Below are 15,128 nucleotides of genomic sequence, written 5' to 3' on the forward strand. Positions count from 1 at the left end.
GGATATGTGACAAACCTAGCATACATAAAATCTGCTTGATTAACTTTCATGAAATATTTCCTTTGACAAGATAACTTATTTTACATTAAATATGAGAAGCTGCAAAAAAATTCATTACATTTTCAACAATTAAAGGATACAGACAATAACATGTTCTATTAAACAGCACTCAGGCAGGGTGTATCTTTTATTCTTTGTTTTAAACAAAATTGGAAAAAGGACCAAAACAGCAGCAAAATTTAAAAAGTTGAAGTACTACATAATCAAATAACCCTAAATTAATAAAACAATTACATAAAGTGTAGCACCTACTTCTGTACTAAAAGGGGTCTCCTTTTTGGTAGCTGACTCCATTTGTGAATTACCTGGATCCCTATTCCTCTGGCAGATGCAGGCTAATTACAAAGAACAAAAAGATGAAACAAAGTCACGTTGAAAAATCTGCCACCTAGATATTCAAAATATTCATAAGAAGCTTTAAATTACTAAAAATAAAAACATTGTTTTAAATATTAAAAATACTGTAACCATAATTGTGGCAAGAAACACCTAAAATGTGGTGTTTATTCTGGAACTGAAAGAGACTTAAGTTACAGCCTAGTGTTAAATTTTTTTTCCTATTTTTAATTGTGGCCCTTACATAAGTGCACAGAACTCCAGAGATAAGGTGAAAACCTGTTCACTATTAAAATATTATCCAAACTAGTAAAGTGAAATGTGGAGGAAAGGATGACAGGCAGATGTTAAAATGGATAATGTGGTTTACAGTGGCATGCAAAAATATTCAACCCTCTTGAAAGTCAATTTGCTCCATGACAAGATTTGTATACATATTTACCCATTCAGTAATTCTAATGTGAACTCTTATGTTGCAATAATACATTTTCAAAGTTAAATCATTTTCTGTAGACATTTAACGGAAGAAGAAAAACTCAAAGGTTAGCGTTTGTATAAGTATTCAAGCTTTACACATTTACAATTTAGCAAGAACCCTTTAGTTGCAATAACAGCCGTAGCTCTTTTTGGGTAAGCATGTAGCAGTTTTGCACATTGTTCAGGAGTGATTCTTCCCAATTCTCATGGAATTAATAGTTTCTGTAGGTTGGTGGGATGGCACCTCTGGACAGCAGTTTTCAAATAATGCCACTGATTCTAAATAGGGTTAGGGCTTTGACTTGGCCATTCCAAAGCATTCACCTTTCTGTTTTGAAGCCATTTCAATGTTGCTTTGGCCTTAGGCTTAGGCTTAGGCTCACTATGTTGAAAGATGAATCTTCTACCAAGCCGTTGGTTCATAGCAGACTGGAACAAGTGCTTCTGCAATACTGGACAGTATGTGTGTCCATCCTTTGTCCCTTCATCTCTGACAAGAGTCCCAGTCCTAGCACGTGAAAAGTATCCCCGTAGCATGATGCTGCCACCACATTTCATCATAGGTAAGGTGTTTGAGGCATGGGCAGTGTTAGTTTTATGCCACACCCTTTGAAGTCTAGCCAAAAAGTTCTTTTTTGGTCTCATATGACCATAAATCCTTCTCCCACATCTTAACTGGGTCTTTATCATCCTCTGTAGCTAATGCCATACATGCTCATATGTGGACGTTCTTTTAAGGAATTGCTTCTTTCTTGCTATCCTTGTTTTACGGAGTGGTTTTGAAATTGTGGACCCATTTATCTTCTCTCTGGTTTCAGCCAAAGAGCATAGCAGAATTCTGAGAGTAGTGGTTGGATTTTTAGTTTTTTGTTTGATATTATTTGTCATTTGTGTAAACCTGGAGCTTCCAAAGCACAGAGGTTTAAACACTTACTTAACTGATTATGAAAACCCAAGAGTTAGTGTTTGCATATCTGCAGAAAATGGTTTTACTAGGAATTTATTGTTACAGCATAATAGCTCATATTAAAATATACTGAATGGAAAAATGCGTAAAAAACTTTAGTCATGCAGAAAATTATGAGAACTTAAGGGGACTGAATACTTTTTGCACTCCACTGTAAATGCAAACCAAAAAAACAGTTATAACGCCAGCTCATGAATTTCTCCACCATGTACTAAATCAGTAAAATACACAGTACATTGTGACTATGTAATAAGTACATAAAACATTGTTGTCATAACTTGAACAATTCACCTGTACTCCATCCTTTTCTCATTGTTTTGTGGCAATTAAAAAAAATATATATGAACTGAATCTAAAATTCACAAAAGTCTGTTTCAAAGTCCAAGAGATTTATTTTTTTTCTTCCATTTCTGAGCAATGGCTTATCTTAGAAAACAGCTCTAAAAACTGGCCTTGACTAAAAATCATTCCATTCATTTGATTTAGTTTTTTTTTTTTAATATATAAAACAGACCTTTCCAAAAATGTCTAAAAAGCATGTTCTAGTGATATCAAAACAAGTTTTCCATTGAAAGCCCCAAAAATACTGCATATGAAATATGGAAAGTTCATATTAATTTGTAATCATCATCATCCTCATCCATTTTTTTGAGAAAACTAAAGAATTGCAGGGCTTTAACCATTGTTAAAAATATTTTAAGAAACAAAATGGTATTTTACAATGAATCACTGCTAGCACTCAGGCCAACTTAAGACACAGGTCAGCCACATTTCTTTAATAGTTTACTCCAGCTTTATGAGATGTTTAAATACATTTACTAATTTACTTTCTGCTGTCCTTTAAAATATTTTTCCAAATGTATAGCATACTTGCTGCTAACATGGTTAATGAACCCCTTGCAATATTTAAAAAGTCTTATAATTTTTCAGCCTACAATGTTGCCAGATCTTCTCCCATTACAATCACAAGAGATTCACTACCCACACCATTATTGTGTAGCTCATGCTCTTGACTACAGAAGTCCCACTAATTTAAATGCTCCAACTTGTATGTACCTTTAAATTGGTCTATAACAGCCCCAAGCAACTTAGTTTGTTGTGATGCAGCTATTTTTTCAAAGCCACAAAAAGTGGAACATCTTCATTTCAGATTACACTTTTGACCTAAATATATATTTTTTTATAATAGTAACAAATACAAAGAAGAGGCACATAGCACTGATTGGGGGGGGGGGTCACTGTTTAAACATAATAAGTGCGGATGCCTACTAAAATTTAAAATAAAACCGTATATTCAAAATGGTGATAGCAAGCTTACAACTTTTTTTTCTTAGAAAAATATGAAAGGCCACATGAGGTGTGGTTATTTGTCTATTCATGACACAGTAACTAAAACACATGTAATTACTGTACAATCATTAACTAAGAAATGGTTAATTTGGATAGAGTGTTTGATAAATATACTCAGGGAAAAATTAAAAAGAATGTTAGTGAACAAATTTCTTCAATAATTAGATAACCTGATTTATTAAAGAGAAACAAAATTCAGTAGAGATGCAAAAGGTATAAAAATGTTAAAACCGGCACTAATGCTATGCAATTAAAACAATAACAATGATTTACATTAAAAAAATAAAATAAGAAAAAAAAAAAAAAAAAAAACACCTTACTGGTTTCACAATCCATTTTTGTTTGCTACCATTTTCCTCCCACGACTTTTTAAGCAGCTTTATATCCTGTGGCAAAACAAAGGACTGCGGGAAGAAGTTGAATTCTTTTTTTCCAAAACGTGCCTGCATCTTGGAAAGGTTACGCCACAAACGATCTTTCCGCCCAATTTGAAAGGAACCTGGAAAATGATTTAACTGAAAACGAAAAAAGTAATATACTATTAATATCACACTAGCTCACTGAACTTAATAAAGTAAAAACCTGAATAGCAAATATACTGAAAATATTTCATGTTTTGGAAACATTGTAGAACCTTTTTTTTTTTTCTAAATACAAGTAATATCACTGTTACCAAATTTGTAATTTTGGGAAAACTATTTGCTAGAAGTTTTGATTAAACATGTAATATGGCAGTAAAGATACTGTAACTGTAAATAGTATTATTCTGGGAAAAAAATGTTTTCAACAATATTGTTGCAACCTTTAAAAGTTTTGGTATTACCATATAGGTTATTTTTTACATGTGCTTGCATGCACACTTCACTCAAAACGTGGTCTGGACTCAACAGCTATGCAAGTCCTTTCTCATCATCAATGGAAAATGCATCTTGCATTGGGCTGCAATGATTAGTCGACGTAATCGACAACGTTGACTACAAAAAAATCGCCAACGTGTCATAAACAGAACCTTCAATAGAGGCTCCAGTCACAAAGAACCACATTGGTTTTTGTAACTGCAATGCACTACATGAATGCCTGGGGGCAGTATCGTTTGTCATGACTGCACACAGTCCTTCCAACGAAGAAGAAAGTCTGAGGAGAAGAGGAGAAAATAAACGTGGTTGCAATGGCAAGTCGCATAGAGGAAGGGGAAGGAGATGGGAAAAAAAAATTGAGACAGAAACTTTCTAAGCTTTCTGAGAGCACTTCACCGAAAAAGAAATAAGTTGAATGCAGATTATGCAAAGCAGAGCTTTCTTTTTAAGGCAGCACCACTGTAATGCATGAGCATCTGAAACGCAAGCATCCTGGAGCTGTGATGCTGCCATGTCTTGAGAGGTAAGTTTTAGCAAGTAAAGTTAGTGTCACGTGTTAACGTTGATGTCTGTACTATGATGTGCCTATCAAGGTTTCGACAATGATAGTTAACCCTTAAACCGACACATACTTTGGGGTTAATGCACCCTTGGACACCAAATACTTTTTAGCTGCACTTTTTAAGTAAACGTCACAATTCACAAAGAAAATGTGAAATTTTAATTGAACACGTATTTTTTTTTCATGCAAAGAGCATCACAATTACTGCAACACTGATCATTTTACACACTGCAAATGAACTGTAAAAACTATATTAAAAAAAAAAAAAAAAAACAACACTACTGCAACAATCTATTATGCAAGGTGCAACTGAAGTCACTGGTGAAATTCAGTAAATCACAGAGCCAACGGCACTTGAACTGGCCGCATGCAAACACACAGAGGTAAGCACTGATGCTTGCAGGCTCGTCTAGTGCAGCGGCTGAATCCCAGAGACAGTGGGGCTGCAGTTCTGCTGGGGTCTGTAGTGGTTGTGAACTGGCTGCTCAACGAATATACGGCTTTGACTGATCAGCTCTGGCGTGCTGGCAAATTGGTCTGTGAAGCAAATATAGCTGGTTGCGGGGTTCAATAAATATACATCGCCGAATATACTCTGCTCCGGAGTGCTGGCAAATTGCACTGAGAAACAACTTTAGCCGATTCTGGCGGTTTAAGGGTTAAGTGAATATAATTTCAGTTATGTTTGCTAAGGTGTTTGGAGCTATAGTAAATGAGTGAATAGGAGTAGCTGAGCCATTGTAGTTTTCTTTTTTTTCTTTTTTCATGTAACATTTGAGTTCATATGAATAGTAAACCATCTCTAACGTTAGGTAACTTGTGTTTTGATGTATATCAGTAATTAGCTTGTTACATATTTTAGTCCATTTTTTTTTTTTCTTTTGGCATAATATAGTACATGATGTGATAAACTAAAACACTTTTCCTTCAGAGTGTGATGATTAAATCATCCTTGTCTGCAAAATCATTCTTCTGTATTCCTGCTACTTCTACTCCCTCTGACTGGCTCTTCTCAGCAGCTAGGAACATTGTCTCAAAGAAGACAGCCAGCCAGCCTCACAGCAGAGCATGTCGAAATGCTCATGTTCCTGCACTGCAATCAGGAATATATGAACAATCTTTTATGAACTGTACATTATTGTTTTATTTTATTTGAGCTGAAGCTTTATTTAAACTTTTGGACTTTAAGACACACCAGTGGCCATTTTTGGTTAAGTTAAATGAACTTTTTTGTTTAAAGACTGTGTACTTTAATGTATTTTTTTTTTATTGTGATGGTCACACTAATATAAAACATCTGATTATTTTCAAACGCATGTTTCACTGGTTGTTATTTTTAATTTGATTATTATTAACTTTAATCATGTTAATGTAGAGAGACATCATGGTGACATTCACAGGTGGACGGACGTGAGCAGATGAGGTAAGACGTGCACTGGAGCCCAGAAGAGGAGGATGTACAACCACAGGTTGCAGGCATCAAAATAGTCAGGCATGAAATAATCGTGACTAATCAAAAAAAAAAAAAAAAAAAAAAAAAAAAAAAAAGAACGATTAGTCGACTACCAAAATAATTATTAGTTGCAGTCCTAATCTTGCAACAATTCATAAAGAAGAATCTGATCTGGGTCTTAAAGATTGAAGTGGACAACATTTTTTCCCCTCATCAGCAAAAGCCCACCAATTTAATGTGGGCTTGTAGCCCTAAAAACTTAACTTATATTAAAAGGCTTGCATTATGTTCTTGACCAAACAGAAAGCCAATTTATTTCTGAGATATGCATTCTGTCATATGAACATAAAGCAACATTTACTAATGAGTGATACTTATACTATAAGCAGTAATTGCAGCTACAAGGCTTTTATATCAGCTGGCCTGGCTTTTTGTGTTTGTCATACACACACAAAAAAAATTATCCCATCCATATACAGTATACTGAATGTATGGTGTGAAACCATCAGTCAAACAATTGGCTGATCAAAAATGTGAAATATCTGGGCAATAAATAAAGGAAAAACTACTCTAACCAATTAAATATCTGAAGAATAGTTTTGGAATTGTTGTTACCAAGTACGAAAAAAAGTATTAAGAATTACAGTTAACTACATAAATACTGGCACTCCTCACAAAAATTGAACAAAAACATTGTATGCATGATCTCTATTAATGACTCTAAAATTCCTTAAATGTTTAGAGAAACTTGACTATTTAATAAAAATAATTCCTGTAAGTGTAATCTCTTCGGAATAGTTTATCTTTTCAAAAACATATGTGGCAAAATCGGAACCCTTGAATACTAGAAGATCAAATACATTTTTATCTTGAATGTTTCCTGATGTAGCTTTTAGTGTCTAGGTACTGTTTATGGACATATGACGTTTCACTGATGTTTAAATAGGAAGTAACCCCACACAATAGCTACTCAACTGAAATTACCAGTAAGCACAATCAGGGCCATTAAGTTTAAAAAGCAGGAAACTGCTGAAAATTTGCCAGGACACACGTCCAAAAGATCACAGCTCCACAACTGCAATGTTTAGTTGAATCTTGGGGATTCACCGTTTCAAAATCGGCTGTGAGACGACACCTCCATGACCAGAAGCTTTATGGACAAATGTCATGAAAGAGGCAGAGTTCAAGGCATAAATCCCAAAGTCTCAACTTTGCTAAGTAACACTGGAGATAAAACTGGAACTTGCAAAAGAGGGAACTGCATACAAAGTAGGGCACCTCGTACCACAGAAAAATATGGTGGCTCATTGATGCCTTAAGGTGGTTCTGCGGCTAGTGGTCCAGGGGCTCTACTTAAAATCACTAGCATAATGATTTCCATTAAATATCAAAACATTTTAGCCGAAAAATCTAGTTTCTGTAGAAGGCTGAAACTAGGCCGCGGTTGGGTGTTCCAATAAGACAATGATCCAAAGTACACATCAAAAGAAAGAACTGGTTGTAGAAACACAGAATTAAGGATTTGCAATGGTCCTCTCAGTCTTCAGATTTTAACCCAATTGAAAATCTATGATCTCAGCTGAAGAGAAGAAAATCCAAGAACCTCCATGAGTTGGAAATGTTAAACCCTACACAAAGAGGCCAAGTGCTGTCATTCTTGGCAGGGGAAGCTCTACCAAATACTGACATTTGGGGTGCCAATATTTTTGGAATCTTCCTCATTAGTATTTGTGTTACTAAAGGAAAACTATTTGTTCCAAGTTTGATTTACAAAATGCATGAGGCTTACTCAATTGTTTAAACACAAAATATCACTCATTGCATGCATGGTCTCTTTTATATATTGATTTTAGCAATTTTTCAGGAAGGGTGCCTATATTTCTGGAGTTTACTGTACCTAATTAGAAACGGCACCTATATTTGCTCACTGTGCTCTGTGGCACTAGTCATGTGACCATGAACTTAAAAATCAAATTAGGAGGAGGAAGCCACTGTAATGAAGTCCATGGGGTGGCACAAGACTACACTGTTATTACTGCTTTTATTAAAAAGTTACTGCTGTTAAGATTTACCATACTCACTATTTCGTTATTTTTTTGACAATCTCAATTTTTTTTTTGTTTATATCTTAATTGTGTGTTTGTATGTCAGAAGAGAAGGAGCCGATGATATTAAAAGTAGGAGGCATGTGAAATGAGAGCATCATACAATACAGAGCAGCATTATAATAGGAGTAATGTGAGGTGTAGAATTTTCAAAACAAAATACAAGTGTAAGTGCTACTCATAAAGACCATGAACTAAGCTTGTACTGACACATTGCCATTTTCCATTTTTTTTGTCATTTTTAGATAGTCTTGCTGAATATTTTTTCCTATCAAATATTAGAAAAATAAGAAGTGGGACCTCTCAACCTGGATTTAGATCAATGTAGCTAAATGCTGGTTTCCTGTAACATTAAACAGGTCAGCACTGTATAAAATGACTGGCTTTTGGGAGGTTTGTTAATAATAGATGAAGTTTTTTTTTTTTTTTTTAAATATATAAATAAATTCGCAGAGAGGTTTTTTATATATTTTATATATTTGCAGTTGGAGATCCACAAAGGGAGAAAAAAAAAAAAAAAAACGAATCACGTATCATAAAATAGTTTTATTCCTGAGCTTTCAACCCCTATCAGGGGTCTTCATCAGAGGATAATGCTTAGACTTACAAGAATCAAAGGCAATATATAGCAACACATTCAGTGGGGGGGGGGGGGGGGGGGACTAAGTCAGTATGATCAAGGGGGGAATGTATAGTTTAATTATTGATGCCCCACTGGCATTCACTCCCGTATCACCATAATGTGTCAGAAGGCACGGCACGCACCCTGACCAAGTGGGGCATCAGAATAGCACATAAACCCACGAACAATCTGCGCATGGTCCTGTTTAATGCTAAAAACAAGAAATCGACAGCCGAAACACGAAACGCAGTTTATAGTATTCCATGCAATTCTTGCTCAGCGGTATACATAGGACAAACGTCAAAAAGAATCTCAACACGTGTACAGGAACATCGCAACGCCGTCAGAAGAAAGGACGCACTATCTTTGATATATGCACATACTAAATCGACAGGACACACATTCAACTGGGACAACGTAAAAGTAAAATTTAAGGCCAGTACTAAAAGTGCCAGAGAGTTGGCCGAATCTTGGCTATCAGATGAAAACGCCGTCAACAGGCACTTGGACATAAATCCAGCATATGCCAACTTAAGAAGGACATGTACACAATAATTAAACTATACAACCCCCCCCCCCCCCCCCCCGTACGTACGTACGTGGGGTACTCCTACTCTGCTGAATTTTAGTCTTCCACATATTGTCCTTTAAAGTCCACCTCAGACAAGGTCACACCATTCAGATCTGGTGGATTTGAATGAGCTTAAGAAATTAAACACTGACTGAACTTAAAATTTGAATAAGCATTGTCTGAAAATTGAAACACACTCAACAATTACAAATAGTCTAATAATATTTAATGTAGCTGTAGATTGAACATTAAGGAAACTATGGTTGATAAGGCAGGCAAGTTAACTTAGTTACTATGTTTCAAGTTCTTAAGTAAAACGTTTTTCTTAAACTTTATAAAGTAAAAAATACCATTCCTGTTCTTGCAGTTTTAAAAAGGGTCCATGTGCCTAGTCCAAACAAAAAAAGCTTTAAAAAACCAAAAATAACTAACACATTTACACTGAAGCAGAGATTTTTTTACCAGTGATTCAAGGTTTTACCAGTGCCCTGTATAACATTTTAAACTGCAAAAACGGGCACATTTTTTAAAGACACATTTTTACAGTAAATTTTTATTATTAAAATATAACCAACTTAAATCATCCTAAATGACAATCCTATTTACCTAATTCTACCAGATTCCACTCATCCCAGAATTCCCTTCCCAATAACTGAAAAACTATAATAAAAAGGGGGACATTTTTAACATTTGTTTTCATAAACTACAAGAACCATGTTCACATATACAACCCGGGAAATTCCCAAGTTAAACCATGCCAGGAATTTATCTGGATTTGGTAATTTGAACAAATAAGTGTGACTCTGCAATTTCTCTAGTTGGCAGCATTAGAAATGCCCCTAAAATATACATTCATTAATTAAATTTACATGCCCTTGGTGACCATGCATAATTAATTTGTGTCACCAAGGGCATGTAATTTACATGTTTGAAAGAAAATGCACTGATAAGTAGCAATAGCTTAGTTAGGTTGTATTTATTTTGCACAATACACCTTAAATCAGAAATGGGTCATAAACAACATTGATCAGAAATTATAAAGAAGCAGACTCAAGCAGCATTGACACAAATACAGGTAAATTGCATTTTTACTATCAGAGAACGTAGCACTAAACCAGGTTTACAAAAGAGTTGCAATGACTAACACACGACCTGTGACATCAGATCATAAAGCTGGCTTGCCTGGTGGAAAATAGTGCCATGAGAACAGGCTAAAGGTTGCATCTACTGGTAAATAAGATTATATTTTCTGTTGCCTTGGATGGGGAGAAGATTCCCTATTTTTAAAGCTGAGCCTATTTTCAGATATTTTAATAAAAAGCTATGCCGTGATAACAATATGTTGCTGATAAACTGAGCAAGAAATTAGTCATTGATAGCCTCTTATGATTAGTTTACTTGTATGAAAGTCAACATATATTGTATTGTTTATGTCTGTTGAGGCTCACAATATGAACATGCTCAAATAACTGGAGATTTCAGGTTGTGACAATTCATAAATCTAACCTGAGCGGTCAATGAAAGATATTCAGCCACCACAAGCCTATCTAGGCTCTGCTTTTAACTGTGGTAATGTGAAGTCTCATTAAAAAATATGTACTTAATGCTGTTTACTAATGTATGTAATTGTACTATTATCACATTTTTAAATATAAAATAGCTCTTACAAAAAGTATTTCATAAAACAGAAATGTGATAACTAAATCTTAAATGAAAAAAATAAAACTTTAAAATAATTAACTGATTTGATGTGTACATTTTCTAAAAGGTTTCCAAATGCTTTCACCTCATTCATAAAGAAAGATACTGGTTGAGCAGAGAAGCCTTGGAATAATCTCATGCAATTAAACTGAAAATTGTGTTATTTCACATTATCGGAGGTGTTCATGTTAGGTCATCATATACAGTACATGTCATACTTCCTGAACTGCATCAAGACAGTGTCAGAAAAGTATTAAAATGAGGGAGGAAAAAACTATAGTAATGACCCTTGTATGCTGTCAATGCAAAATCCATAAAAACAAGAGAACTCCATTTTATTAATTTCATAAAAAAGGTGTATATCCAAGATTTCAAAGTCATCTGTAAAACTCTTTTCTTGGCAATATAAATCAACTTAGGATATTTGTGCACATTTGTAGCCAAAGCATCAAACTGCTTTTTTTTCTCTCTTTTTTTTAAATTAAATCTCATGCACCTCTCAAAAAAGCTGTCAAGCACTTCTATCTGCAGCAGGAGGCGTGGAAGAGTCCTGTGCTAAGCTAGTTTGCAGTAGCACATCAATGCCTCTTCCATTTTTTTTTTTTTTTTAAATCTCATATTGTGGGTGACTGATGCTAATGTAACTTGTCAGTGATGTTATGTACCTTTTTTAGGATGTCATCTGTATGCATGATTAAAAAAAAACAGGCAAAATATATACTTATCCAAGCCATGGTGAAAAAGAAAAAAAAAAAACGTTTTTTCTATAATATATCCTAAGCTAAAACCTGCACACTACACGCCCAAGTGTAGATATTATCCATGGTAAATCCCTACAGCAGATAATCTGTAATTCACATGCATCTCTCCTAACACATAGGTGATGGTATCATACATCTGTGATGTTTTGAAAGGACGATGTGAACGTTTAATCCACTGCCAAACCCTTGAGGCCAGTTGAGCCTGGTTTACCTGAAACAGGACTTTGACTCTGTACCTTTGTCAGTTATAAATGGGGTGGACACCCAAAAGTATATTTTTTTCTAGAATGTTGATGTTTTCTTTTTCCTCTCCTACACTGTTAATGGGCCATATCTTAACTATAATATGTATGATATACATTGATCAAATTGAAATTCTTGGTTTTACTGTGTGTTTAACATAATCTGTGTAGTTATTTTTATAAATGAGGTGATTGAAATGTGTGTTAATTAATTAATCTGAAGAATTTGGCCAAATACACCACTGAGCAAGGAGCCCACACATCTGGACAAGATTTCATGTTCAACTGCTTGTACAGTTATGCTATTCAATTTTTTTTAAGGAAATGACTTTTAGCTCAAACGACCACTGGACAACAAGTTTAAACATACAAAAGCATTAGAACATTTGGACCTAGACATCTGTGTATTGCCTGTACTTGTGCAACAAAAGATCAGCAATTAATAGGTGGAAGGGAAATAAAAACTTTTGATTTTCTAATATCAGGAAACTTGCCAAACAGTGTGAGGAAAAAACTTCAATGCTTCATATAGAAGCAAACCCAAAATTACATAGAAATGAATGAAACAGTTTAATTTTATTGTACATTTAGTAAAAATTAGCATATACATACTAGCAAGCACTGCTTGAACACTCATAGATAAAACAGCTTGTGTGAAGTGCCAACACATTCAATACAATTCAATAGCTTGTAATAAATTAAAAAAAAAAATTCTCAGACGAAAATGTGACTTTAAATTAGTAATGGAAATTACCTCACTAGCAGGAATTCGACAACAAACATGAATACACCTGTGCAAACTTACCTTCTGGTACTCCCTGATGACCTTAAATCCTGGAGACTTCATGTGATGACCCCAACAGCCTAACCAATCATGGCTTTCTAAGAAAGAAAGAAAACATTCGCTTGTATCAGCTATCACCATGTAAACTGCTTAGCAATCAAATAAAATAAAAGACGTGGAACAACACTACATAAACTTATTCTGCACATTATCAAAAAAGGAAAAAAAAGAGAAACAAACAGTATGTTCTTGTAAAACATTAGTGAAGTAACTAGAAACCACAAATGAAATGGGGGGGGGGATCAAAGCCTGAATCACACAATTGATAGAAATTAATTTAATTAAATTCAAGTTTGATTAAAACGATTTCATAAAAACACAAGCAACAGTTTCCATAGAAAAAAATGCGTGTCTCTTCTAATATGAATAGCAAGTTTTTAAGATCAGTGAATTACAATTATGTAACTTCTAATACATTGTATTTTACTTTGTAATTATTTATCTTCTCCCGCTAAATAAATAAGACTCAAATAGTAGAGAGAAAAAGAAACAAAAATATTCTGAAGTTGCAAATGTGTTCACATCCAAGAATGAGACAAGTTTTACAGGCTAGCCATATTCAACCTTTTGAAATTTGCTTTTACCAATTTCGGGCAAGACAGAATGTAGACCAAGCAAAAGAGAATAGTACACTGAGAGTATAAATATTTCATAATAAAGAGCCTTAATTTTAATCCTAACAACTTGTTTTACTCCAAACTTGCTGCAGATGAGATCCAAATGTAAAAAATGTGTTCAAAAAAGTTTTTATTCCACTTAAAATTTAAGTTGTTAGGCAAAAGCTAATTTAACTTTTGGGGTTACAAGAATGAATCCAAGTGGCAGTGCCAAGTATACTATGAGGGCTTCAGCAGAATTTAGCAGCAAAAATTTACCTGTATAACTTACAGTAGCCAATGTTCATCCTTGCATTGTGTGCGGGTCTACAATAAATCCAAAACACAGACCTTGCAACTGATGCAAGGATAAAACGTTTATGAAAGTTACGATGAGTTTCTAGGTGCCAACATACATTACAGAACTTTTATATTTAACTTGCAACATTTGCCCTTTGTTGTTGACACCTTTAACCTTCTCATCTGAATGTTCCCTTATTACTGTAGAAGAATGAAACTTTGTATTTATTTTCCTAACTTTAATCTGTTAAAGATACTCAACCTTTTTTATCTATTCATTTTTTGGAACTTTCTGAATTAAAACAAGGATATGAGGAGCAATTAATATATTCTGGTAGCATGTGGTTCATGGAAAAGTCAGCCCCAAAAACATGCCCCATCTACTACAGAGTAAGTACCTACAAACGTCCAGATTTACTCATGTGTAGTCAGTTTGAATTATCAGTCAACCTAGCATTCTCTATGAAAGAAAACTGAAGTCCCTAAAGGAAAAACAAAAACACACACAGCACAAATAAACTCCCTACACAATGCAAACCAGTCCATGATCAAAATGAGTTCCCCTTATGGCAGGTCAATAATGCTATCTGCTCCATTACAGTGTTGTCTATGACAACCAAGATTTTGACTTCGTTATTAACAAAACAAATATTTCAAACCTGTTAAAACTGTCAGAAAACACAACTGAATTTTATTGCAATGTCAAAAACATGTTTTTAATTGTTAAAATCAGATGGTGTTAAGTCTGTCATTTTAAATATATATTAATAATGTATATAGCGCTTTTATAACCTACACAGAATGCTTTACATAGACAGTGGGGAACCACATTAACCACTTCTAATGTGTAGCACACACCTGGATGATGCAATGGCAGCAATTTTTTGTCTCCGTACACTCTCCACACATTAGGTGTTATTTGGAGAAAGGATGGGAGAGATAGCTTATTAGTAATATATAGGAGATGGTTAGGGAGCTAGAATGAACACTGTGGTTGGCAAATTAGCCAGAACATTTGGAAATACAGTACTCTTTTCGAAAGATATCCATGCATTTTATTACCATACAGTTCTACCCTAAATTTTACATTTCATCTGAACGATGGTGCCAATTTTTACAGCACAGTGACCCAGTGATATTTTCATAACGAAAACGAGAACTAGAACTTTTTTTTGACCTTAAATAAAATATTCTTTGGTTTGTCGTGTGGTGGGTGCGGCAATGCACTGTATCAGTACGTGATCCTAACCTCCTCCTCCTCCTTTTTTTGAACAGTTTGTATTAAAATGGATTAAAGCATCATAATGAAAAGGTTTTAAAACCA

General features: G+C 34.5%; 1 protein-coding gene across 5 annotated transcripts in view; it reads right to left on the reverse strand.

Moving 5' to 3' along the window:
• Positions 1-15,128, reverse strand: part of ttll4 (tubulin tyrosine ligase-like family, member 4) — an 82,018-nt gene that overhangs the window by 42,689 nt on the left and 24,201 nt on the right. For all 5 annotated transcript variants that reach the window (XM_028807273.2, XM_051930592.1, XM_028807271.2 and 2 more), the window contains exons 7-9: positions 12,870-12,946; positions 3,511-3,705; positions 313-395 (exon numbers count right to left, since the gene is read on the reverse strand). In XM_028807273.2, the coding sequence (XP_028663106.1) occupies positions 313-395; positions 3,511-3,705; positions 12,870-12,946 (355 nt within the window). The remainder of the gene's footprint in view (positions 1-312; positions 396-3,510; positions 3,706-12,869; positions 12,947-15,128) is intronic.

The sequence above is a fragment of the Erpetoichthys calabaricus genome, chromosome 8 (assembly GCF_900747795.2).
Source record: "Erpetoichthys calabaricus chromosome 8, fErpCal1.3, whole genome shotgun sequence".
NCBI lineage: Eukaryota > Metazoa > Chordata > Cladistia > Polypteriformes > Polypteridae > Erpetoichthys > Erpetoichthys calabaricus.